We start from the raw sequence: 16,338 nt of genomic DNA, 5'->3' as shown, positions 1-16,338 counted from the left end.
TCGGGGACATACACCAGTTACTTTGCAGTCCTTCCCCAACACTAGTCAAGAGCAAGAGAATCAGACTAAAGTTGTCCTAATGCAGCCTCTTTCCACATCTCTGACCTGAAACTCCAGCCTTCAGTGCAGCCCAGTCGCAGTGCCCCTAACACACACGCATGCTGGTCTCAAGCACCGAGAAAATGAGCTTTACCTAGGCTTGTATTAATCCTCTTAAATCCCACCCCCCACAGCCTTTTTTCTGTCATACGTGTTTTGCAAAAATGCTGTGAGGCGTCAAGCAGGTGCTATTCCGTCAAACTTTAATAAGGAATGTCTGGAGAGGCCAGCGACTGGGAGAGCTGTATCCATGTGAGCCTGCGTCTCTCAAGGCAGAGAGACGGGAACAATTTCGCTGCAAAGCGAAAGTGCAGGATTATTGAGTTCAGGTGACACTACAGGGGTTAAAACTGCTTCAGGGCCTGAAGGGTCTGAAGGGATCAGATCTCTCACGCACCAGTGAAACTGTCCTGCCCTCTCCTAGTCAGGGTGGCGGTGGGGAAGACTGTCCTGTTCCTGGGATTGAACTCCCATCCCAAGGAATTCCAGGGATTTCTGTACTGCATCCCAGAGGGCACTGCTGAATCGGAATATTGACCAGTCCTGTTGCTTGTCTGTTATTATTAAAGCAGTTACCTGTCCAGAGGAATGGGCAGCGTTTATTAAAGTATTACGTCCTGAGGGTGACGCACATGGAGCTGGGAAGGGTATAGTATCGGCAACATGACGGACACGTTTTGTGCGTATTAGTTCTGTGCTTCTTGAAAATAGCAATAGCCTGAGCACTGTGCAAAGTGTAGCTTCCCCGTCTGAGCTGTATTTAAAGCAAAAGGGGTTCTTTTAACCAACAGGAGTGCAGGTCATGTCTCCCTGAAGTGTGGTTCTCTAGTGAGTTTTCCGTTCCTCCCTCTCCTCCCTGCACCTTGCTCAGAGTTCCCTCTGGAGGGCTGAGGCTCCGGAGTCTGGAGACCCCTCCTCTTCTCTCTCGCTCTCTGCCTCTTTAAGCCAGAGGCCAGGCTGAATCAGAGCACAGCGAGGGAGAGGAGCAGACAGGCAGGGAGCAGAGAGGGAGGGGAGACCGTCCCACTCGAGCGCAGAGAGAGACGCCGCACAGCCTCGCACACGTCCCCGCAGGGGAAGGAGGTGGATTATAACACGCAAAAACAGAATCAAAGGGAAAAAGAAAGCAAGGACTAGGACAGGGGGCTTTACTGTTGGACCTCTTGTGAGTTCTGTATTTTTCCCCTTTGGAATGGGATTGCTTTAGAGAGAAGGAGCAGGAGAGAAGGGTCCGGAGGAGACGCGGATTGGGATTCGGAAAGGGAGCTGCTGCCATGGCGTGGGTTCCGCGGGCACACCTGGCAGGGGCGCTCTGGGTGCTGTGGACGTGGGCAGGTGAGTACGGCCCCTGTGGGTGCCCTCTGGGCTCCCTCTCCCCCAGGCGGCTCTCTCCAGCCCGGCCGGGGGGAGAGAGCACGGCTGTCTGCCCAGATCGCAAGACAGATGGGCTCCAGTGCTATCAGTGATCGAGTCTTGCCAGACCTTCCAGAACTGTCCGCTACCCTCTTGTTTTTCATTCAGTATTGAGATACTTGTGCAGATTTTACTGTGGTTTACCGCGGTCAGCACAAAGCCCCACCTTGCTTTCCAAGTCCTCTGACCGGGCATGTCGCTATCTGAGCCTGAAATCTCGATAAGGTCTTTTAAGTACAAGATCATTTTTTTCTTGCTTTTGTCTGACTCTGGCTGTAGCTTGCTTTGCTTTCATGGTTTTTGAATATATTCCAAAGACTCTGTTTCATAGATCTCCTGAGTGATTTTTGCTTTGAAGAATGCCACCAACTTTGTTAAAGACAGAGCGCACTGACCTCCTTACCCCTGGTCCCTGGTAGTGCCTTTAACACCGAAGAGACAACTCACACAAGAGCGTCTCAGCGAAGATTAGGATCTGGCCAACAGTAAAGGAGAGAAATGAATATCATGCTTCTTAGTGCATATGAAATCAGTCAGTCAGTGAGTCTTTCACTTTTTTTTCACTTTTTAGAAAAACAAAACTGCTTACATGATAGCAGCACAGCAAACTACACCCAAGTTTAGAAGCCCAAGCTAAGAGCAGCTGGGTTTGCTACAGGTCTGGATCGCAGGACATGACATGAATCGCGCTGGTGCATTATACATCTGGACAGGATGATCAGAGGCACAGCTGCATGCTTTTGCCTTAATTCTATTAAATTAAAGATAAGCGGTGGAAATGATGTAAAAGAGTACACGTCCAGCTCAGCAGGGCAGGTGTGTGATGTTGTGCAGAAGCCAGGTGGAGGAGAGAGAGGGTCCCTGTTTCACGTTTATTGTGAGCCCTGGTCGAAGTGAGACAAAAAGCGACTAACAGATGTGCCATAAGCACAGCACACACTGCAGGGAACCCGGGGTCAGAGCAATTCTGAATGCTGTACTGCTGTAGGGCTGAAGTACTGTAGTGCTGTAGTGCACTGTAGTGCTGTACTGTAGTGCTGTAGTGCACTGTAGTGCTGTACTGTAGTGCTGTAGTGCTGTAGGGTTGTAGTGTGCTGTACTGTAGTGCTGTAGTGTGCTGTAGTGCTATAGTGTGCTATAGTGCTGTACTGTAGTGCTGTAGTGCACTGTAGTGCTGTACTGTAGTGCTGTTGTGCTGTAGTCTACTGTAGTGCTGTAGTGCTGTAGGGTTGTAGTGTGCTGTACTGTAGTGCTGTAGTGCTATAGTGCGCTGTAGTGCTGTACTGTAGTGCTGTAGTGCTGTAGTACTGTAGGGCTGTAGTGTGCTGTACTGTAGTGCTGTAGTGTGCTGTACTGTAGTGCTGTAGTGTGCTGTAGTGCTATAGTGCGCTGTAGTGCTGTACTGTAGTGCTGTACTGTAGTGCTGTAGTGCTGTAGTACTGTAGGGCTGTAGTGTGCTGTAGTGTGCTGTAGTGCTATAGTGCGCTGTAGTGCTGTACTGTAGTGCTGTAGTACTGTAGGGCTGTAGTGTGCTGTACTGTAGTGCTGTAGTGTGCTGTACTGTAGTGCTGTAGTGTGCTGTAGTGCTATAGTGCGCTGTAGTGCTGTAGTACTGTAGGGCTGTAGTGTGCTGTACTGTAGTGCTGTAGTGTGCTGTAGTGCTATAGTGCGCTGTAGTGCTGTACTGTAGTGCTGTAGTGCTGTAGTACTTTGGGGCTGTAGTGTGCTGTATTGTAGTGCTGTAGTGTGCTGTAGTGCTATAGTGCGCTGTAGTGCTGTACTGTAGTGCTGTAGTACTGTAGGGCTGTAGTGTGCTGTACTGTAGTGCTGTAGTGTGCTGTACTGTAGTGCTGTAGTGTGCTGTAGTGTGCTGTAGTGCTATAGTGCGCTGTACTCCTGTAGTACTGTAGGGCTGTAGTGTGCTGTACTGTAGTGCTGTAGTGCTCTAGTGCTATAGTACGAGGCAGTGTTAGGAAAGTGCAGCTTGGCCCCGTGGGGGACCTCTCTCCTTGTCCTGCCGCGTGTCAGGAGGATTGTCAGGGCCGCTAATGGGCCGATTACTGTAATGGCAAGAATAACACATGGCGATAACACACCCAGCCATCGGCTCCCATTACCTTCCCAGCTCCAGCCTTGAGAGCCCAGCGCTTCCCCCTGTCAGCAGCGGTTGAGGTGACGCTGTAACACACGGCGTGAGTGCAGACAGCAGTAATGCACCGCTCAGGCCTCGGCCGCCTGCTGTGAGCCCAGGAAGGCAGGTGAACCAGCTGGGCAGGGAGAGAGAGAGCTGCCCCACCTCACACTCCCACTCCGTCTGCGGTCTCTCTGCTTGCCCCTGGCTTCCTGGTTCAGTGGAACTGCTCTCCCTCTCCCTCTCCTCACTCCTCGCTGCTGCCAGATGTTTACTCCAGCTCCCGGAACACCTGAGGGACGGATGGCTTCGTCCGGTGGGAAAGAGGAGCAATGGGGCTCTCCTGTCCATCGTTTTAGCAGCGGCCAAACGAGAGCCCATCCTGTCAGGGCTGAAGCCGGGATTTTTTCACCGGTGCCAGATTTCCTCAGTCCTCAGACAGGAGGTTACACATTCACCACCCCGGCATGCACGTCCTGAAGAACAGCGTGCACAGGTGCTGGAGGGCTCTGTCCTCGCCATCAGGGTGTGACGCCCCCGCTGCAGACACCACTAATCTCCTCTTGACCAAGATACACTGGTCGAAAGGGGACCAATGTACGTTGAGGCTAATCTGTGACAGAGAGCACAGAGTCTTGTTTCGTGATCCCCTCACAGTACAGAAACTGGGGTGAAACCCATCCCCCTGAGCAGCTTAGGCTGATGAAATATTGCTTATGTGACACTGTCCGGGGCACCCAGATAGCTGTGACAGTTTCCTCTAGTTTCCTGCTATGGGCCTGCATGATATGAGAGCAGGTTGTTAGATTATTAAACCAATCTGCTTGCCTGGAGAGATCTGTCTGCTTGCTGACTCCACAGTAGAATTCTATAGTACAGTACAGTAGGATGTAGTTCAGTACAGTGCAGTAGGACGCAGTGTAGTTCCATGCAGTACAGTAAAGCATGCTCCAGAGCCTCATTGTGCTGCTGGGGTACTTTTCTAACAGAGCACATGAAGACAGAGGCAGAGCAGACGAGATGCCCTGTCTTGGCAGGAGTGGGCAGTACGTGTTGGCATGCCCCTGTTGGATGCATGTGGGAAAAGCTGACGAGGAAACTGCCAGGCAGTGCCAGGTTTCCAGGGGGAAAAAAGGGATTTCATCCACCCGGGGCTGGACCCAGCACCTTTGTCCCACAGCGCACTGCTGTCTGCTCACGGACAGCCCGGGAAGCCTCTCTTGGGATCAGTGCGCTACTGGAAACTGGTCCAGTGAGGCAGAATAAACGAGCCTGTCAACCTCTCTGCGGTGCTAATTATTCTTGGCTCTGCTCGTTCTCGATTCCGCAGCGGGTCACAGAGTCATTTGCTCCGCTGTCTGGTGCATTGTGGGTAGTGTGGCATTGATGCCACTAGGTGGCGCTCATTCATCTCAATCAGATTTTCCAATCCAATGCCCCAGTCTGGTAACGGTAACCAGGGATATTGTGCCATGGGAGGCTCTGTCTCTCAGATGAGACATGAAACTGATGTTCTCACTGCTGGTCATGAGAATACCCAGGGCTCTTCCTGTGAGAGCACAGTATGGGTGACAGGCGCTGGATTTCAGTATCAGATGAAGTGGGTGCCCACCTGTATCTGAAGCACTTTGGGGTCTACTGGGTTGAAATGCTGTACATAAATCCAAGGAAATGTTGTCGTCTACTATTCAGGACTACAGGGAGTCAAGGCTACATCAGGTGAGCTAAAAGTACGCTTTTTTAAGAAGGTCTGCAACCATGGTGAAACCAGTTAACCAAGCGAAGGCAAATGGAATATCAGTAGAGTGCCCAGCAGACAGGGATCACGGCTCATGGTGCAATGGGTGAGACAGCAGTCTTATTTCAAAACATCCGAGATCAATCACCGCTCATGAGCTCTCGTGTGCTGGAGAGGGCCGTGCAGTGTGGTAGGAAACACAATGTCAGAACAGAGATACAGGGCTGAAGCAAAGCATTACGTTACGATTACTTCTGTATCACGTTCTCTGTTTTACACGGACTTAGACTTGCCAGACCCCAACCTAACCAAAGCTCGTACTTTGCTGTAGCCCAAATAATTTGAAGATGTCCTGACTGACACTTGCGTGCGATATGCAATTTTTTCCCTTAATGAAATGTTTGGCAAACGCCGGCTCTTTTCTGAATTTGGCTTGCAAAGAATGTCCAGCTCAGCCTTAACAAAACACAGGAGGAGCTGCTGCAGGTCACTCGCTGGATTAGCGAGGGGACCTCATCCCCAGTCTAAATAAACACCACGGCTGGATGAGGCAGATCCAAACTCTCAAGGAAAGAGAACAGTGGGCTGGATTAGGTGTCAATAGCTGTGAAATGAGTGCATGGACTGTAATAAAAACAAGCGCTTGATCCTGGGATAACCTCCACAAGGCTCTCTTCCCCCGTTGCTCTCCTCGTGAAGCTATGCTTGTAAGGCGTGAAAGAGTTTTATGGGGATCTCGTTGATTCCTGGGATCCTTCAAAAAGCAATCTGATGGGCTCTTAGATCACTCAGCTGCTAAGCAACCAGATGAGGAAGATTTAGTAAACAGCCTCTGCTTTTATTTGCAAATGTTCGTCGGTGGCTGAGAAGCTCTTTCTGTCTCAGTGCTCACAGTCAATGGGCTCTTTGCGCTCTCGCCACATGAAGACTGACACCGTTTCCCTGGTCTGTGAACGAACTGCGCTGCATCAGCAGACGAAAGACAGAAACTGAAATTCATCCACCGCAAATGAGGCGCAAACTTTCCGTCGGGGATCTTTAATCTGAGCGAGGAGGTGCCGTCTCTCCGCCAGGCCTGCGCCCCGTGTCCTCCTGCTGCAGGGCTGAGCCGCCCAGGGGGCTGGAGAGGGCTGTCCGGCCCGGGACAGCCAAGAGGAGGAGCGCAGGCCAAAGGGAGGGGAAAGGACAGGCTGCCTCCGCCAAGCTGGGAGAACATCAGGGACGGAAAGAGTGAGAAACAGGAGAGTCGTCCCGGGAGCCGCACATAAACAAACCTCGTCAGAGCTGGAACGGCACGAGCTGTGCGAACAGACCCAGACGGACTGGGGCTGGGACGTCGTCGGAGCGCTGGCCCGCCCAGCAGTCACAGGTTGCAGAGCCAGCGCGCAGCAGGCTGCTCTCACTGGGCAGAGGCAGAAGCCAGCAAGCAAACACGCCTCACGGCGCGCAGGGCTAGTCGTCATCTGCTGCTGGCTCATGCCCATTTCACAAAGTCAGCATTTCTAATACTTTGTCCCAGTAGAGTGAGTGGGAGATGCGTACTCCAGTGGAGAGAGTGGGGTGGGATTAAACCAAATCTTGACTATTTTGTCGTTAAAGATCCCAGGGCATTGTTGATATGGCTCGGGGTGTTTACCCCAGCGATCTGGCTGAATTCCATTCTTGGCACCTTGAAATAAATTCTTCCTTAATTGGTGAAGCAACGTCATGCTCTTCCCCCTGATCTGCTGTGCAGTGGTATTACTGACATAGGTTGGCTGCTCTGAGTCACTCAGGTGGAGCTGAACTTCACGGGTGGATGACGTGGGTCCCCGCCTTTATGTAATGTGCTTTGGGATTCTTTGAGATGAAAAACAGTGTAGAAATGCAAGCAATTACCATTTTCAAACAGGCGATCGGGCAGTAACCAGGGCCAGTTTCAGAGCCTCTTCTGTGGCGCCCTCTGGTGTTCAGCCTGTTTAAAAGAACAGAAGATCCTGCCAGCATGATAACTCAAGTGTGGCTCCTCCACGCCCTCTGCTGGTGGGATGGAATATCTGGAAGATCCGGGCAACTGGTCACCCGTTCTCCTTGAAAACCCTTGCTCATCCAAGTCTTTGGGAGTCGTCGTCTTATGAAGTGGGGAAGCGGTAAAGCTGATCTGATCGAGACAAAATGTAGGCGGCGGCGCTCACTTGCAAGGTATGAGCTGAAGTCCAATTCGTAAGAAAGAGATGGTCTTGTCTGGGGCGTCCTCAGCAGCTGGCTGTCGCATGCAAGGTGATCCCCAACCTTGCTGGCATGTCCTCCTCCCCAGGGTCCCGGGTTTGAAAAGAGCAGTGCGTGATTTCTCTGTGAAAAAGCCCGACTCTCTGTGGTCAATAAAAATCCCAGGGTGTTTCTTGAGAAGAGTAGGGGTGTTACCCCAGTGTCCTGGCTAAACTTCCTCCCTGGACATTCCCAATCATGGCCTCCTAATAACCCCCCTCTCAGAACTGGCCTCATCACTCTGCTCTCCTCCCCACTGAGAGCTGGGGTGTGGGGGAGCAGACTGGCGCATCATCCAGGTGGGGCTGCACACTGGTGGGGGTGGAGGGGATCCCCATGACCTGTGAAGCGCTTTGAGTGGATCATCCAGAAAAGCACTACAGTACAAGTGTAAGGAATTATTATTATGAACCCACTGATCAAACTTCCTCCAGGCTCCCGCTTCTAAAAACCTCTGGCTAAGCTTTACAATGAAAGCCCTAGACCTGCAATGCAGCCATTGTCGTTACAATACCAGCCCGAGCATCAATGCGGACAGGAAGTCCCTCTCCTACCTGTTTCTCCCTGAGGTTAAAGGTCAGCCTCTCGTCAACATGTGGGTCAGATGTGTGAAGGTTAGGGGGGGGAGTGGATGGATGGATTCCGAGCCTGGGCTGGCCGGGATCAGGGATCAAGCCTGGATCAGCACTGGGGGAGCAGGGTTGAGAGGGTCTGGCCTGGGCTCTCTGGTCTCGCAGACCCCAGGACAGCACTTCTGCAGGAGAAGGTTGAACCCCTGCTTCAGTGTGCATGTCCCGTCCCCAACCTGTCACTGCGAGCTGAGACACGGACGGTCTGGGTCTGTAAGTAATAACGTGCAAATTCATTTAGAAACAATCCGAAGCTGAAACGTTTTGTTCCTGACTAAAAACCCCATTTCTCCACAGGAGCCCCAAAAGCTCAATTACTTTAATTTTGTAACAAGCTTTTTTTTTAACTGGAGCCATGTGTTTAATAACACACAGTTTTTCCGCTAGAAAGCCGTTGAATTGTAAATGAGGGGTCAAAGCTGAGGGACACCCTGTGTAAAAACCTTAAAGAAATCTGCTAAATTGTACCTCCCGCTGAAATCTAAACGTTATTTTTACACAACATGATTTTTTAAATAAATGTAACCATTCTCTTTGAACTGTTTTAGTGTTGTTAACGTTTTTGGAGTTTCATTTTTTTTTGGGGAGATCTTAACACAAACCAGAACCTCAGTAGGCAATTGAGAGGAACAAAAGACAGAACTTTAATTCAACTTGATCAGTATCATAAAGTAGGGGCGTTTCAGGAAAATGGAGCAACATGCCAGCAGAATTAAAGACATAATGACAGATATAAAAATATTTACAAAAGAAAATTGCAAACATATTTCATATGGTTTGGTACTGTAAAAACAAAATCAAATGCATATTTTCTAGTAGACTGTTAACTAAATAAATCGCATGTGACAAGCCAAACCCAGCTCGTGTCTGCATTGAGAAGGATTTGAACTAATGCATATAGCACTCCTCATATGGCTGTCTTAAATGTGTGAAACACCCGAGAGTTTTTAATCAGTTAGCTGAAGGAAACGATTGTGATCATGCTTTACTAAGTACTTTGGTGAAGAAAATATGGTCAGACATATGTCTTTGAGTTTTTTAAATGGAGACCTTGAAATTAAGGGGCTATTAATGTGTAGCTAAATATCTGAGAGCTATAGAAGTGTCAACAAACCACAAGAGGTTATTTTGTACAAGTCCATTCAAATCCGTGTGCAATATTATGAAAAGCTGAGTCTTACTGTAAAGCACAATGCACATCGTGAATCAGGGAACTAAGCAGTATCTTTGTACAGAAGGAAATGTCCATCTGCATGTCTTGCTCTGCTGGAATATGACTTGTTTGTCCGTGAAGCAGAAATGGTTCCGCTCACTGGTCCTGGAGGAACAGATACTGACGATGGCAGACTGGCTCATTTCTGCCACATGCTGTAACCAAGACACACAACGAGGAGTGGGAGGAGTGGGGAGGGGGTCACTCATCAAAGATTCCCCTCTGTGTTTGACATTTGGCTGAGGAAGCTGAAACTCTAGACACACTGCTCGTTACAAAACAAACCATTGCTAAACCACCCTCTGGAAGGGAGCCTCTTCAACCAGACCATTTGGGTTTAATCAAAAACAAACTGGGCTGGGAAAGTTTGTGTCTCCTCCTTGTTTCCTCTCCTGAGTGAATCTGCCCCCATGTCCCTCTGCAGACCACAGAACGCACACAATTCAAGGCTTACAGAGCACTGAGCTTCACTGCACAACACTGAGCGTCACTGCAGAACCTGCAGAACAGGAAGGCTCACTGAGGGACCTTAAGGTTAACTTTTGAATACAGAGCTTAATCGATAAAGGACTTTTATTGTATTCGTGAGTGCAGACTGGCATAGTTAATACTGTGGGATACTATGATTTTGTTTATTCCACTTTATTAATTAGCTAATGCTGAAATTGCAGATGTTTTTTTTAACAAAATGTTTGCAGGGTTTGGTAAGCTGGATGGCACCATGTATGAATAATTTAACATGCATTGAACAAAATGCAAAACCACAAACGTCTCCTGAACAGCCTCCTCTTCCTCAGTGTGAACAATGCACGGATTGCTAGGAAGGACATCAATTTAAGGCAGTCATCTCCTCCAGCGCTGGAATGGTACAGTCTTTTTCCGAGAGCTCTGTAGGTATCAGCTGTACAGACTGGAACATTATGGAGAAATCAGGCCAGCATGCAGGCTGCTCTTTCACTGCGGCACGTGGGGTCATAAACCAACTGGTTAATGACCTAGAAAAAGTCAGTGACATCCTTCATTAGGACCTTGGTACCCAATCCAGATGCAATTAAAAAGAAACGAAGGAGTATCACCAACACTAACTCCTCTCTGGCTCACTGGCAGACCCCCAACTCCTCCCCCAAAGAAAATAAAAAACTATGAAACTGCAGCTGCCCGCGGCAAAGCAGTGACAAGCCAGAACTCCAGGCTTTCTCTTTCAGTAGACTGGCCAACTATTAATTCAGATGTATATCCTGCTGTAATAGCCCCATCAAATCCCATTACAGGGAAAATTACTGAAATCTGAAGCCCAAGGGCTGCTTTCCATCTCCTAAAGCATCCGTAAATCAACAGCTATTACAGTAGTATTATTATTAAAATGTATTACTTAACAGTTTTTTTTTTGTTTTTACAGAGAAAAAGCAAAACCTCTGTAAACTTGGCACAATCTTACATACACAGTGAACTGGTGTCGAGACAGCAGAGGCCATATTGCAACACTCACATGGAAGCGCTAATTACTCTTCTCTTCTGCTCATGGCTCTGACATGTTGTCAAGATCAGGGGCTCCCAGCCCTGGACTTGGGGGACCCCAGTGTCGGCTGTTTTTCACCGGTTATCACTTCAATTGATGTTTAGAATTTTGCTTAGCTCTTTCTGTACTTAGTCCTTGGTTGAAGAAAATACCTTAGTTCAGCATACAGAGCCTTGTGCTTTCCTCCCTTCTGTCTCCGAACAGTTATGTGCTTTTGTAGAAGCCCAGTTGGTCACATTGACAGAAACAGATACAAAGTGCACAGACGCCATTCACATTTTCAAGGGCTAAAAGCACCTAACTGGAAGATTGAAATGAGCCAGCCCGTGATCCAGGGCACCCTCTGTGACCGGAGCTGGGAGCGCCCGCAGGGTTTCCTCGTGGGAAGCGTCGGGCTCCTCCACCTGCTCAGCCGCCTGTCTGTGCACTTTCAGCTCTGTCCGTCGCCGGCAGGAAGCCGTGGGACGTCCCGACTGCCCCGCAGGCCCCTCGCAACACTACCACCACCAAGCTGCTCTGGGAGCCACAGTGCCTTTCTCAACTGCGCCACCTGCAGGACGGCGCCAGGATCACAGCCCTCATCCCCCCTCGGCTGGAGGGAAACTGGGTGTCCACCAGGCAAGTCACCTCCAACACCAGCAGAACAGCACGCGCCCCAGGGGGCAGTCGATGCACACTTCTCACACCCTCCCTGCGTCAGCACCACACGCTGCTACAGTACCACGGCGGCGACACAGGCTCTTGAATTCTTGGAGAAGAAACAAAACAGGAGGCAGGGAAATCTGTTTTGTTCGTTCGTTCTGCCCAAAAGTACGCTATGAAACGAGAAAAGATACATCCACACTACAGAAATGCTTTCTGGATCTTTTAACTTATTTTTTTTATCAATTGCAATCAACACAGTCAGTGAAAATTTTTCCTGTGCCTTTTTCATCCTAAACATACAGTACAGGCCCTTTATTTCACGTGTTGTAAATATGCTGTTTAGAATATGCAGCATCATCCAAAACACAAGCAACAGCCTGTGTAAGCAACTGGCCGGCCCCGCTGCTAGTCCTGAAATTTGAACCCCATGCTGTGTTTTATTCCTTCACGGTGGGGGAAGTCCTGGATTTCTGATTTTCACTGCTTTTGGCCGTTAAAGTGACGGTTTACTCTACTGAGAAAGCTTCTGGTTCTGCAGACATCTGCCTCATCACATGACCTCTGTCTCCCGCAGGTGTGAGGTTCGGCCCGGCCCGGAGTTCCTGACCCGGTTCTACACCTTCTACCCCAGCCGCCTCTTCAAGGCCCTGCAGTTCTACTACGAGGACGCCGGCTGCCGGACGCCCGCCTACTCGCTGGTGATCAGGGGCAGGCTGCGGCTGCGCCAGGCCTCCTGGATCACGCGCGGGGCCACCGAGGCCGAGCACCACCTGCTCAAAGTGGGCATCGTGCTCCACAGCGCGCGGGCGCGGCGCCAGCTGGCAGGGCGGCTGGGCTCCTCCTGCCCCGGGACGCTCCCCCCCGCGGGCGGGTGGCCCTGGGCCCCCGGCAGGGTGCTGGAGCTCCGCAGCGCCAGGGCGGGCCGGGACTGCCTGGAGGCGCTGGGCTTCTCCATGCTGGAGCTGGGGCTGCTGAGGGTGGAGACGCGGCACCACGCCCACGGCCGGCTGGTGCAGGAGCTCTTCCTGGGCGACATCCACACCGAGTGGGCGCAGCGCACCCACCACCGGCCCACCGGCTACCAGCAGCCCCTGCAGAATGCCATGGTGAGACCCCGAGCGGCCCGCACACTCCCCTACAGTCCAGGGCGCACACACGAGACCTTATGGATGCGAGATTGAGACATTCCTTCTCCCATCCCTCCGCGTTCTATCCACTTCTTCCGATCCTGGGTCGCGGGGGCGCCAGGCGCCAGGCAGGGTACACCCTGGGCAGGATCACAGGACACACACACTGGCACGTTAACCTGCCAGCGTGTTTCTAGTCTGTGGGAGGAAACCCACGCAAACACAAGGGGAACACGCAAACTCCACCCCATAGAACCCCAGGGCTGGAATTGAAGGCAGGGCCCCAGCGCTGTGAGGCAGCCCTGGGTGGGGGAGGGTGGGGGTGGATGAAGAAGGGAGGGCAGCACTAGCGCCCCTGCACCACTCTCCTTTACTTTGAAACACACTCCTCGGCTCAGGAAGCTGCACTCCTGGCAGTGAGTGACCCTGCGTCTCGCTCTCCCTCTTTCAGCACCACGTCCACCCCTGCCCCGTGTGTGGCGCCGTGTACCGCTCCTCCGAGCACCGCCCCCCCGTGCTGCCCCCCCGGCCGCCGCCGCCCCTGGCCCTGGGGGGCCAGTGGGTGAGCCGGGAGTGCGAGGTGCGTCCGGCCGTGCTCTTCCTGACCCGCTTCTTCACCTTCTACGAGGACCGCCGCGCCTGGGAGGGCAGCTACCAGCACTACTCCGACCCGGCCTGCCGCCAGCCCACCTTCACCGTGCGCGCGGCCGGGCACTACGCCCGGGGGGCGCCCTCCGGCCTGGTGCAGGGGGCCACCGAGTTCGTCTTCAAGGTGACGCGGGCCAGCGTGACGGCGCTGGACCCGGCCACGGCCAGGGCGCTCAGCTCGTCCCCGGAGGGCGCCTGCGGGCGGGCGGGCGGCTGGGGGGTGGGCGTGGAGCAGGACGTGACCCACACGGGCGGCTGCGCCCTCCTGGGCATCAGGCTGCCGCACAAGGAGTACGAGCTCTTCAAGACCGAGCTGGACCACCGCCAGCGCCCCCTGCTGTTCATCGGGGAGAGGCCCACCGACGGGTCCAGCCCGGACAGGCCCAGCAAGCGGCCCACCTCGTACCAGGCTCCGCTCATCCAGTGCGCGGGGCCCCAGGCGGCTCCCCCTCCACGGCACAGCCCCCACCGCGCCCCTCCTCCGCCGCCTGTCCCTGCCAGCGGGGCTGCTGGCCTGCGGAGGCTGCCTGCCCTGGCCTGCTCCGCGGTGCTGGTGCTGGCCAGCTGGTGTGTCCAGACACGCTGACCCCCGGGGACTCCCTCTGTCGAAGGAGCTGTGAGAAAATTCAGGGGTAGAGATACTGTTTTTGGAGACGTGGGAGATTCCTCTGTATCAGGACCAAGCCATCCAAACCCATACTCCTAAGTTCCTTTCATGACTTTTCATATACAGTTTAAATCTTCAAACACAGATCAAACACACAAACACAATGATATTATGTGAAGAGGTGTGTACATCTCCCCTCCCCTCGGATTCTATGCCTTTTCCTGGTATCTACCAGTCCCAAGTGAAGCCCCACCAATGGTGAAAACCACTATGCCAAAGGGCCAGTCTCCCGACAAGGGACACTGTTAAGCTATTGGGAGTCCTTAGGAGTGATGTCACCATAACGGTCTCATCCCAAGCTGAGTGCTGTTGCAGGGGCTTGGAATCAGCCGGAGAGGGTTTGAGTTTGGAAAACATGGACAGTCCCGGCCATTTCAAGATGGCAAGGCACTCAGGCTTTGTGAAGTGCCCGACTGTGACACTGTTGTACTTACGAGCTGGGAAGAAGGGAGAGAGCTGGAAATGAAGGCTGTTGGTGTTGGGGAAGGCCATGGCAGTGCTAGTTTTAACTCACTGGGTGGGGGAAGGGGCGGGGGGGTGGATGAAGAAGGGAGGGCAGTTCTTACCAAACAAAATCCTTTAAATATTAATAATAACATACATTGTAATTAATAACTACTTTACACATTTTATCTCCATTAAATGTTACTCGGAGGTGCTGATTCCTGTATAGAAAAAATTCAAAATCATGTTTTGAGTTTTTTTGGCAGAGGTTTCCAGATATTTTATTAATTATTTAACCAGACAGCCAATCTACCTAAGTTGAGAGACACTGTTGGCTTTCTTGCTGTCACAGTAGCAGTGCACTCGTATTTAAACTCAAAGCAATGACTGAGCATACCTATTCAAATTGATCAACAGTGGATATTTTACATAAGTTCGAGATCCTGACAAGCAGCTTTAAATCTTGAAGATATTCTGTTTCTCTCCTCTACATTGACACCTGCTGGTCAGAGCTGGGTACTGCAATCCTTTCACCTTTTCCTGCACCACACATCATGTGGATTCATGTGTACTGCGCTAATCTTTAGCCAGATTAAATCACAATTTCAACCTACCTGACAAACACGTATAACAATGGGACTCACACATGATTTTGCCAGAATTAAGTTACAAACCAAGTACTTAAATTTGTATCTTTGTATAGAAAGAAGACTTTAAAAAAAAAAACTAACTCATCTTTGGCAGTCACTCTTAAGTGTTTCAAGGGTTTATATATTTCTTAATACCTGTTAAACTGGACAGAACGTGGAACCGGCACAAACTGGGGGTTGGAGACTGAGGTGCAGGCTGATCTGAGGAATGGAGAGCCTGTGCAGAGCTCAGAATCTACAGCACAGCCTGACACACAGCCCTCCTCTGAAGTGGGGGCCAAATGGTGCAAACCCAGCATGGGATTAAGCCAGAATGCCAGGGGCTGACAGCCGAACTCTCCCGAACAGTGCTCTGGGGTCTTCACACCGAAGCCCTGGCTACGTGGCCATTAATGTTTCATCTGCTGGACAGAACCTCCAACAGCACAGTGACCCCCAGCCACCTTACTGTGGTAATGGTCCATTCTGGTTCAGCAAGAAGAGCGTCCCCTACTGGTCCACCAACACCACACACAGCAGCAAGCAGCTCTCCCACCCAGTACTGACCAGGCCCAGAGATCGTCCAAGCAGATGGCCGGACACTGCCCATGCAGTCCAGCTCCCCGAGCTCTGTGACGACTCCTCACGTTGCCGTCCAGGACTTGTTGCAACACACCTGGCAGGCAATGGACTTATTTATTATCCAGATCTTAAAAGAAATAGCGACAGGCTTCAACCCCAACGAGATATGTTATAGTAGCTAATGCTTTAAATTTGTAGAGAGCTTGCCAAATTTTTTTTCATTCATCTTTTCATAGTTTATATTACTGCTTTTTTGCGGGTCTTTTGCATTTCTTCATTTCGATTTTTTTTTTATATGAAAAATATTAAAAGTATGTTTTCCACTTAAAAAACCCAGCGAGCGAGCTTGGTTTTGTATAAATATTTTGTTTCCTTTCCAGATGGCTGACTGTGTTTATTTGAGACCGTTGCGATGGCGTTGGAGAGCGCGAGGACACACGCGTTCAGCTCATTCGGCTCTCGGAAGCTGACCGCGCACACAGCTGGCTCATGGGCTCTGAGGGGAGAGGGCCAGGGGCAGGGGCAGTCACCATCGGTGCATCCACCCCCTGCCCCCAGCCCGTGTCCTGAAGGGCCACACACCTGCTGGGCGGCCTTCCTTCTCTTG

The 16,338-nt window shown here is 51.4% G+C and overlaps 1 protein-coding gene across 1 annotated transcript; it reads left to right on the top strand.

Moving 5' to 3' along the window:
• Window positions 1-1,041: 1,041 nt before the first annotated feature.
• On the top strand, window positions 1,042-16,075 carry apcdd1l (adenomatosis polyposis coli down-regulated 1-like). Its single transcript, XM_006639734.3, has 4 exons — window positions 1,042-1,434; window positions 11,424-11,607; window positions 12,209-12,740; window positions 13,213-16,075. Exons 1-4 carry the CDS (start codon window positions 1,374-1,376, stop codon window positions 13,993-13,995), a joined length of 1,560 nt encoding a protein of 519 aa, XP_006639797.2. The 5' UTR covers window positions 1,042-1,373; the 3' UTR covers window positions 13,996-16,075.
• Window positions 16,076-16,338: the final 263 nt, after the last annotated feature.

Source organism: Lepisosteus oculatus, chromosome 16, assembly GCF_040954835.1.
Source record: "Lepisosteus oculatus isolate fLepOcu1 chromosome 16, fLepOcu1.hap2, whole genome shotgun sequence".
NCBI lineage: Eukaryota > Metazoa > Chordata > Actinopteri > Semionotiformes > Lepisosteidae > Lepisosteus > Lepisosteus oculatus.
Note: the sequence above shows the minus strand (reverse complement) of the source record. Positions and strands in the feature narration are given on the sequence as shown.

Coding starts and splice junctions, on each gene's coding strand:
- apcdd1l (XM_006639734.3), top strand. CDS start 1,374: ATGGCGTGGGTTCCGCGGGCACACCTGGCAGGGGCGCTCTGGGTGCTG. Junction 11,608..12,208: donor GGAAACTGGGTGTCCACCAG/GCAAGTCACCTC, acceptor TGTCTCCCGCAG/GTGTGAGGTTCGGCCCGGCC. Junction 12,741..13,212: donor AGCCCCTGCAGAATGCCATG/GTGAGACCCCGA, acceptor TCCCTCTTTCAG/CACCACGTCCACCCCTGCCC.